Source organism: Sesamum indicum, linkage group LG8 (genome assembly GCF_026168435.1).
Source record: "Sesamum indicum cultivar Baizhima isolate 11 linkage group LG8, ASM2616843v1, whole genome shotgun sequence".
In the NCBI taxonomy this organism is placed as follows: Eukaryota; Viridiplantae; Streptophyta; class Magnoliopsida; order Lamiales; family Pedaliaceae; genus Sesamum; species Sesamum indicum.
Genome location: NC_142664.1, coordinates 24,268,010 through 24,278,667, shown reverse-complemented (window position 1 = coordinate 24,278,667; position 10,658 = coordinate 24,268,010). Strand labels below are relative to the sequence as shown.

The window sequence follows — 10,658 nt, the reverse complement described above, 5'->3', positions numbered from 1 at the left end:
TTTTTTTGAATGGTCGAGGTTTTGGGGTTTGATTTGTACGTATTTATAGATTTTATGAGACTGCAGAGTGGAGTTGGATAATTTTCTCCAAATTAGGGTTCAGTCGAGTCAATTAATTATAAATAAGATAATTACACCCTTCTTTCGTGAATTTGGTGTAATTATGTATAGATTTTTTGTAGTTTAAAAAATTACATCTAACACCCCTGAGTTCTGTTTTGTCTAATTAGTAAGTTCCTCTAATAGTTAAAATTCATCGAATCTGTTAATATTAAAAATAAAATTTTTTTTATATTTATCCTAATTGATTTATTATTGTTTTATTGCAAGTCAAATGAATCTTTTTATAATCAAATTACACTCATACGTCTTCACGCGATAATGCATGTGAGGATGTATATCTTCATCGTTATAAGAGTATTGTAGTTGGAAAAAAATCGTTTTAGCTACAATAAGTCAGTAATAAATCAATTGAGGGTAGATATTAACTTTCATTCAATCTTTTTTGCTAATATCAGTAAATTCAGTGAATTTTGATTAACGGAGGGACTTATTTGTTAGACGAAAGCAAACCTCAAGGGTGCTAGATTTCTCAAACCACAGGGGGTTTACGTATAATTAGACTAAATCTCAGGAAAGAAAAATGTAATTATCCCTTATAAATATTTATCATATGATTGATATGTTTTTTTAAATGATCATTTTTTAAATTATATATTAATATGTGTATTAAACTTAGATTGGGGTTCGATCACACGTGAATCACCTAAAGTATCCCTTTGTCACTACATAAAAAAATAATAGGTGATTTTAGAATTGTCATTAAGAATATATTTGAAGTAATAATAATTTGATGTTTGTCACGACATAATGATTAGTGAAAAAAATTATACATTAAGTTGTTACTGTCGGTAGACTGACAACACAAATCTAGCGATATTTATATTTCTGGTCGCTACATTATCACTTTATGTGTGTCGTTAATTATATATACTGATAATTTTGTGTATACTTATTTTATCATTAATTATATCTAGTGATGATAGTTTTTAAAAAATAATTAGGATTAAAATTATAAAAATATTATAGTGACAAAATAAAAATATTTATCATTTAATATATTATTAGTAATAATTTTATTATATTATTTATTTTTTTGTCACTCATATTCTCTTGTTTTTTTATCTTTCAAAAGACAATTAATGACCACAGTTTAGTGTGATTGTAGAGATATAATTAAGGATAAATTACAAACTACTTTTTTTTTTGTATTTTTGACATAAATATGAATATTTTATTATTTTTTAAAACATTTCAAATATCCTCTCTAATGAAAAGTAATTACGTAACCTTTAAACAGTGGATATTATTACTTTTCTTTAACAAAATTTTTTAAACATATAATATATTTGAAAAAATATAAAAAGAAATTGAGGCTGAGTAGAATGAATATTTCTTAGAAAATATTAGTACATAAAATTTTAATTTTTTTTATAAAATTATAATTTATAATTTAAAAGGGCATTTTGCATAATAAAAATTGGATGAAATCTAACTAGACACTAATATACAGAATGTGCTTGTTGTTAAATGGATGAAAATAAAGGAGGTATTAATAACAAGGAGATTTTTACATATAATTATGTCAAATCTGAAGGGAGGTGGTTGTAATTTACAATTTTATATCCCTTCCTCAATTGCGGAAAATTATAATTTTAAATTTGTAATTTAGAGGGTGCCATTTTTTCTCCTGTAGGATTTTTTTTTGTGCAATTTAATCCTGTAATTTTATAATTTTGATAATTTTAGTCATTTTCTGCCCATTTGGGTGGAAAATTAAATGTGACTTTCACATGGCTCAATTAGATTACAATTTTAGTCCTGTAAATTAATTCGTGTAGGATAAAAAATACCAACTCTCTGGATTACAGGACCAAAATTGCTAATCACCCTTGAGTCACAAAATTAAAATTATAATTTAATTAGGTTATGCACAATTCATATGCAATTTTTTGGCTAAATTCACTGAAAAAGAATTATAATTATCAAAATTTTTAAAATTACAGGACTTAACTATAAACGTTAACTTGTCCAAGACAAAACGTTACCTTTTATAAATTATAGGATTAAAATTTATTTTTAGGTAGTCAATTATTATCCCTTAATAAATAGTATAAATAAAATAGAAATGTACAAAAAAGTAAGGGGGAGTACGAGGAATCCCATATGGCGGTGATATCTTTGGCAATCAACCGCGGGTGTACATACGAGGAATAAAATCCCATGATCACGTATTTGTTTAAGGAAATCAGATTCCTGTGGTTTTGTTCTCCAATGGCTAAACCTAAATGCTATGTTTGGTTTCATGTTTTGGTATTTTTTGAGACAAGATAAAATATATTTAATGTTTGTTTTTGTACTTTTTACATTATATTTATATGATTTTTTGTTTTTCAACTTTTTATATAATATATATATATATACCTATATATAATATAAAAGAAATATGATTTGATAATAAACAATATTTTTTGTTTCACAGAAATACAACATTAAAAATATAATATTTATATATAGACATATTTATGTATGAAAATATATATAAAAGATATATGATTTGACAATGAATAGTGATTTTTGTCTCCTAAATCCTAATATCAAACCTACACTATTTATTTTAAAATATTTTAAATTACCTAAAAATACAAATTTAAGATATAATATTTATTGAGAGTTAAAAAAGATTCATAGTGGGAATCAGTTGGCAGTTTGTACGCATTAAAGAAAAAATCCCTATGGTTACGGGTCGTTTTTCTGCCAACTCCCCCATGCTTTAATATTCAAAATTAATGCTATTTTATTAACTCGTGCGCTGCACGGAGGTATTATTTTTTAATTGAAACTATTTTTTTTTAATAATTATTTATATTTATGTTAATGTTTCAAGTTTATGTTTTGATAGGGATTAATGCAATTTGCCCCATGTAGTATTATAAATAAACAAATTATTTCTCTGTATATGAAAAAAGAATAGCAATTCACCTCATATTTTCTAAAATGAAGCAATTTACCTCCCTGCCTAAGGAGGTAAATTGCTTCATTTTAAAACATATTAGGAGGTTATTGCTACATTTGAAAAAAACACAAATGGGTAAATTATTTTTTTCATAGGAGAATAATTTGCTCATTTGCAACATTATAGGGATTGCTTGCATTTTTCCCTTTTCTTTGGTACGAACATTCCAAAATTTTAACTTTTGTCTCAAATTGGTCTTTGATTATTTTCTTGGAAAAATGTGCTCGAATGTTAACTTTTTGGAGAGTAAAATAGTTAACTTAAATTTGTTTTCATCACTTTAATCCTTTAAATGTGGCTACTTTGTATGGCATAATCAAGTTATTCCTCACCTACTGTTGAAAATGAAAAATTTGGAGAATGATATATACACAAGTTTCAAAAAACACAGAAATGTTAAAAATGTATTTGGTCCTAACTTGTGTAGTGTTGTTTGTGTGGATGATGTGAGGACAGGGTTAGAAATGCACATGCGGTACCGAGAAGATAGTGTATGTGAACTAAAATTGTTGTGGCAAATGATGTATGTGATTTAATTAATTTTTTAACGTTTGAATCCGTCTAGTTGAAAAATTGGTAAGATCACATTAGAGAAGAATTATAGTAAAACCCTGACTCTAGAACAAAAACATCATCTTAGAAGTAGAAAACTGTTACGCCCAAAAAATAAGACCCTAATCTCAGAACGCAGCCTAATAGAAATTAACCAACAATATATTCACCAAAATAATTAAATATTTTAATATCTTTTGAAATTTAGTGTAATCATACATAAATTTTTGTGGCATGAAATATATCTAATGCTCCTGAGGTTTGCTTCCGTCTAACAAATAAGTCCATTCGTTTGACAAAATTTATTGAATTTGCTGATATTAATAAAAGAATTGGACCAAAATCTATATTTATCTCTGATTGACTTGTTACTGATTTATTGTAGGCGAACTAAATCTTTTTATAATCAAACTATTCTTATAGGGGAAAAGATATATACTTCTCATATATTTTAATGTGTGAAGATGTGTAAGAATAGTATAGTCATTAAAAATTTATTTTGATCATAATAAATCATTAATAAGTCAATTGATGGATACTACCGATTTTCATTTAGTTTTTTTTTTTTTGGTTAATACCAAAAAGGACGGTAAATTTTGATTATATAGGCCTTATGTTTGTTTCAATGCTTGTAAAATGGGAGTAAAAAAATAGATATACGCTTATTATTCGTATTGATGGCTGCTTTTGAATGGTAATCATAGGGTGCAATTATTGTCGGTAGTTGGGTTAGATCCAAATTACAATATTTTTTCCGATTACATATGTAACAGTGGATGAGATCCTTCTATTGTCGTATGTTTCATTTTCTATTGCTTATATTGATTAACGCCACGTGGACAATTTTGAATCGAAGATACTGATAAGAGGTCTGGGTAAGAGAGAGAAAATATTGAGTAAAAATAGCTGACAAGAGAGAGAAAATAAAGGATTTCATTCAATCAAAAAACAAAAATAATTCATGGCAAGAGAAAATTTTGGTGGAATTTTTCTTGTTTTCTAGGTTTTGTTTCTTTATTCCTTAATTTTGAAAAAATAAAAAATAGAAAACCCAGTTTTCTGTTGGTCGTCTTCTTCAACGTGAAAAATATGGATAAAAATTTATAAGGTAAAAATGGTGGTGTCCTACGAACAGTGCTGCGCTTTTCTTGCGGCACCAATTCTATAAACAACATCTTGTAGTCAGAATTCCAGGTAGCTTTATGCGTCACTATTGAGTTTGGGTATTTACCTAAGCATGTCGAGTTAGCACATGCTCTATTGAGCCTTGCCCGTACCGTTCCTGGGGCTTGTCTTAGATTACACTATGTATATTTTGAACCCCAAAATCCAGTATCGCTCAAATTGCACGCTGTCAACTCCCTCCCTGCAGTTCTAATCCGAAGGCACTTTCATAGTGGTAACAGTACTCGAATACGACTACTATTACCCCACGGTTGCGTCTCATCAAAGTCCATGAAGATGCCTAACCGATTGCCAATTTCCTCATCCACTTCCCGTGTCATTAGTTAAAGGGTAAATTGTGAACATGTACATGAAACTGACAACAATTCAGATCAAACTGATAGCATTTCCGATCAACTTCTAACGGATTCTCTTCCCCTGAGACCGTTTGTAAAATGACCAGGTTTCTATCAAAAGTCCACGGGCATCCCCCTAAAGCCCTATCTGGTCGACGATATGATTGAATCGAAGTACATAGAAAACGGTTTTCCCCTAACAGACGTACCTCCAAATCCCGCGAAGGTCGAAGCGATGCTGAAAGCGTGGAGGGCAAAACGTCATACCGGAACGTCTTAGGCGTAAGAAGGCTGCCCACGAGTAGGAAGCCTTCGTTCTCCGTATTTCCCGTCTCTCCTCATCCTCCTTTAGCACTAAAGATTTTCCCAAACGGTCCATAATCAGAATCTGCCGAAACCCTCATCCGAGAAAGCAAACCCTCAAGGATAAATCCTACCAACAGCCTCCCACCTGCACACGTCGGCCAATCAAACACTAAGGAGAAGGAGTGAGATAAAAACACAAAAAAACAACCAATCAAGGTAACAGAGAAACCGAAACAAAAAAACAAACTAAAGGTATTGGGATGCAAAAATCATTAGCTGCGAGTTATCAAGCCTCGGTCTACCACAAAAACTTCCGACAAAACAACATTACAAAGCCCATGATGGACTCAACAACTTAATCCAGATGCTACTAAACCTCTCATGCGAGAGACGCTAACGGGACACGGCTAGAACAATCCCATTTAACCACCGCTCTTAATTCTCTCTCTCTCTGTCTTGCATCGTGTAATTCTTAGTATGACAAATCTAAAAGCTTTTGTTATAAATGATCTTAAAATGATTTATTTTATAGAGATAGACATTCATCTGATAAGTATCCTTTTAAACCATTGTACTCATTCCGGAATTGTTTGTAAAGATAAATTGAAGACATAAATCCATTTCAAATGGAAAATTAAGGAAAATGAGACGGATAAAAACTGTATTATTGGTCCTGAAATACAATTGCACAGAGAAAATTGCAATTTTCATCCTGTGTAAGTATGAAAATGTGACACTTTTTATTCACTTGAAGATTTATTTTAACGATGAAGAACAATAATTGTAATTAGTAGTATGCTAATTTAATGCTTTAGTAGTGTTTTATGTTAGGGATAAATTCATCTTCATAAAGAAAATCGAGAAAAAAAAAAATCATCTGAGATCTATTTCTACTTTGATAACAACAATGGTACACACAAAACCACATGAAATATCAAGAAAACAACCACTGATTAATCCTCCATTCCAAATTAAATGAGTATCTTTTCTTGTATTTTATTTCACACATACAACCTACATACTTATAGATGTTCTTAACATATATATATAATGTACATTTTAAAGATACAACTTACATACATAATATAAAATGGTTAAATACAATTTACCCCTCCGTGTTAACAGAAAAGTGCAAAAAAATCCTTATAAAAAAATAAAGTGCAATTTACCTCCTTGTTACACTAAAACAATAGTGTCATTTACCTCCCGTAAAATAAAAGGTTAATTATAATTTACCCCCCTGTGTTAATAAAAAAGTACAATAAAGTCCCTTAAAAAAAGTACAATTTACCCCCTTGTAATTTAAAAAAATGATGCAATTCACAGAAGGGTAAATTGCACTTTATTTTTTCACAAAAATTTTTTGGTACTTTTTTGTTAACACAGGGGGTAAATTGTATTTAACCCTAAAATAAAATATAGAAAAAATATTGATCTAGAGTATAGGTAAATTACGTCGATACTTTACGAGATTAGCTCTAATTAAATGAACAACCCCGTCCTTTACAAAAATACAAGTGCACCCATAGAGATTTTAGTTTTGAATATAAGTACACCTCCTGTTTACAAGCAAAATCTTACAAAATACACACCTTGACATAAATTACAGTAGCTACTACCCTAGCCATACACAGGCTTGGCCACAAGACAAAGGGCATTCTTCTTATGCATTGTCATTCCAGGCAACACTTCAAAATCTAGGTCTTCTTCTTTCATTCCGGCAGGCAATTCCCAGTCAAATGCATTCAAAAGATTAGCCAACGCTAGCTCCACCGTCGCCATCCCCATTGAAATCCCCGGACACCCTCTCCGCCCTATCCCGAACGGGATCACCTCCGGATCATGACCTCTCACATCAATTTCACTCTCCAAGAATCTCTCTGGCACAAACTCGTCTGCATCGTTCCAGAACTGGGGGTCCCTAGCAATAGCCCATGCATTGATATATACCAAAGTTTTCGGCTGAATTTCATAGCCATTTATGGTGCATTCTTGCAAAGTCTCTCTTGGGACTAAAAGTGGAGCCGGTGGGTATAGTCTGAAGATTTCCTTTATGACTGCCCTTAGATAGGGAAGTGAAGCAATCTCATTCTCATCTATTAAATCCTTCTTTCCCAAGTTCCTTATCTCTGTCTGCGCTCTCTTCATTGGGATTGGACTCTTCATTAGGGCTGTCATTGCCCATACTGTAATAGCTGCGTTTGCATCAGTTCCTCCTACTAAGATGTTCTGCGATGCATAAAACGTTTAAAAGTTTAAGGATGACTATGTCTTGGTATTGCGTCGACTTTATTGTCCATTCATTTGAAATAACTTATTGGATGATGGTCATGTTTGGAACGAGTTTGTCAATATTTGGGACCTGACCCTATGTGTGCTCAACTCTATAAATATAATTTAAAACAAAATATTTATTATTTAATAAATTATATACAAAACAATAAAAACTACAAACCGTTTCACGATAATTAAATTTAATTTATGATATTACTTTTATGTATTAAATGTAAATATAAATAAAATATACACATATCTTTCAATATATGTGTATAACTATACAATTTAAAAAGATTAAAAGGATCAAGTTTGAGTGGGGTTCTGAGTCCAAACACCAAAACTCGAGATTCATATCTAGACTCAACCTTCATCTAAGTCCGAGTCCGAATCTAATCCTTAATATTTGCTTATGACCAGCATGACCACTTTTCTTAATCTAATTAGAGGAGTCACCTACTATCCTGAAATGTCCAATTTAAATTTTAACAATTACTCAAAGGATAGGTACCCCTTTTATAACTCATTCCCTTCTGTTTTGGATGATGAAAAATGCTGAATATAATTTTAATTCTTTAATTTATAGGGTGATATTTTTATCCTACACGAATTCATTTTCGAAATTTAGTTTTATAACTTTAAAATTTAGTAAATTCATTTCTTTTTCGATCACTTAAAAATAAGAAGACAGAACCTAACTAGTCCTACTCATGCTGGATAAAAAAATGTCAATTACTAATTACACAACTAAAAAGATTGTTATATATATATATATATTTATATATTGTTGAACTGTTTATTAAATTGGAAGTAGTATGTATAACTGAAAAGATTTTTAAAATCAGAATTTTGAAATTTCCCTTTGTTATATTTTTATTTTGAAGACTTAACCTCTTAAAAATAGTATATATATATATATGTGAATAAAATTTTTAATCAAAGAATATAAGAGGGATCGAAGGTCTTAAATGGAAAATAGATGACCAAAGATCCAAACCTCAAAGAGGTATGTTGATGTAGTGAAAATTTTTACTCAAATCACATTCTCTCGAATTAAAATTTTTATAAAATATGACACACTTCTTAGGTGGTTAATTAATTTTTCTTAAATTATATACTAATCATACTATATATGAATAAATTACACTTATCGTATAACTGATTTTGATCCAATCAAATTTAATCTGAATTAGAAATTTCGGGTAGATGTACATAGACCTAACGTTTAGTAATTTTTCCTAAAACAGACTTAGATGTACTTGATTAAGAATGTAAAATATCTCGAGACTCTCTGCCCTCCTAAAACAATATCTTGCTTCCTATTATGTGGACATATATAGACCAAGCAAAAGTTGAATAAAATCATTTATTATTACAACTTCTTGGTACCATCCAGACTGACCACATAGGCCTTATCACTAACTTCAAGAATACGATAGTTAATTAAAAATATTAATAGAATCTCACAATCAATAAAATAAAAAGTATAATGGTCTCAATATACATAACGAAATATGCAATTTTTCGTAAAAGCAAGTTATATAAAAATGAGAGATAAAAAAGTAGGTCAAGAAGAAAATGAAGGATAACGATATTCAATTACCATGATAACTGCTTTGACATGATCCACAGTAAGAGGAATGGAAGACAATCCATCTCTCATCAGCCCAAGTAAGATATCAAGAATGTCTCCTTCCATTGCTTTAGGCCTGTTTTTATCCAAGTGCTCCTCAATAAGCTCCTGGTAGAAAGAATCCAATTCCCTGAAGATCTTCTCCAGCCTTTTCCGCATTCCAGAGATTTTATCAATCCATCCCAGCAACGGAAAATAGTCCTCCACACAGAATGCCACCAACACGCCCTGAACATCATGGAAAAGTTGGTAAAAACGGCTTGCGAACCCTTCGTCCATGCTGCTCTTGCCCAGTGCCACTCTGCAGATCGTGTTGCTCGTCATAGTATTCATCATCTCACTCAGGTTAGTAACCCTGGACAGCGACGCATCCCCGTAAATCTTGTTGATCATCCTGGAAACTTCGTCTTCCCGAACCGGGCGAAAAAACTGGACCTGTTTGGGGCTAAACAGATGGAGATTTGAAACTTTCCTCATCTCCCTCCACAGGTCGTTGTACGAGGAAAATGCAATGTCCAGGCCGTTGTAGGACAGCCTCTGCATAGCGACATGCGTAGGCCTGCCTGAAAAAACTAAGTCGTGGGATTTCATGATTTCTTTCAGTATATTTGCTGAGGAAATCACCAGAAGAGGCCTGGATCCGAGCTTCATGGACATGAGGGGGCCATATTGCTTGGAAAGGTTATTCAGATATTTATGGGGATATTGGGCATCAAACTGGTGCAAGTTGCCGATGAAAGGGAGCCCAGGAGGCCCTGGTGGAAGGAGGTTTTGGACAGGTTTTGGTTTGTATTTTTGAAAGTAAAGAATGAGGATTATGGGCAGAGCTAGCAGCACAAGAATTGGCAACATTTTTTGAATGGTTGAGGTTTTGGTGGTTCAGTTGTTTTTTTATAGATTTTATGGGACCGGTGAGTGGAGGAGGATGCATGTTGTCTATGTGTTTAGGTTAGAAATGTTTATTCATATTTTAAAAGAAATTAATTTATATAAGCAATGTAGTGTATAATAGCTCAAATATGATTTTTCACACAATTAATTATTATTGTCAAAAAAATAAAATAAAATTATGGCATATGTAAATTAACGATGGCTACGCAATGGCTGCAAGTCTAGTTATGTTTTTACAAGTGATGTCAAGACATTAGTCAAATTATAGCCTATATATTAAGTTGTGACCATTTATAATATAGTGAAAAATTAATTCGTTTTATACTGATAGTCAGGACTGCGTAATAAATTGTAAGGTTATATATACAATTCTATATCCCTCAATATCACAATTCAATTGCTTGGC

General features: G+C 31.3%; 1 protein-coding gene across 1 annotated transcript; it reads right to left on the bottom strand.

Moving 5' to 3' along the window:
• Positions 1 to 6,956: 6,956 nt before the first annotated feature.
• Positions 6,957 to 10,269, bottom strand: LOC105168734 (6,7,8-trihydroxycoumarin synthase). The gene is made up of 2 exons (XM_011088879.3): positions 9,332 to 10,269; positions 6,957 to 7,683 (listed from the first exon to the last, which is right to left on the bottom strand). The coding sequence occupies exons 1-2, from the start codon at positions 10,211 to 10,213 to the stop codon at positions 7,075 to 7,077; spliced, it is 1,491 nt and encodes a 496-aa protein (XP_011087181.1). The 5' UTR covers positions 10,214 to 10,269; the 3' UTR covers positions 6,957 to 7,074.
• Between the last annotated feature and the right edge of the window lie 389 nt (positions 10,270 to 10,658).

What these genes read in the sequence shown, in the direction of transcription:
- LOC105168734 (XM_011088879.3), bottom strand. Translation starts at nt 10,213, where the DNA reads ATGTTGCCAATTCTTGTGCTGCTAGCTCTGCCCATAATCCTCATTCTT. An exon ending in ATGTCAAAGCAGTTATCATG is followed by an intron (nt 7,684 to 9,331) that starts GTAATTGAATAT and finishes TATGCATCGCAG; the next exon opens with AACATCTTAGTAGGAGGAAC.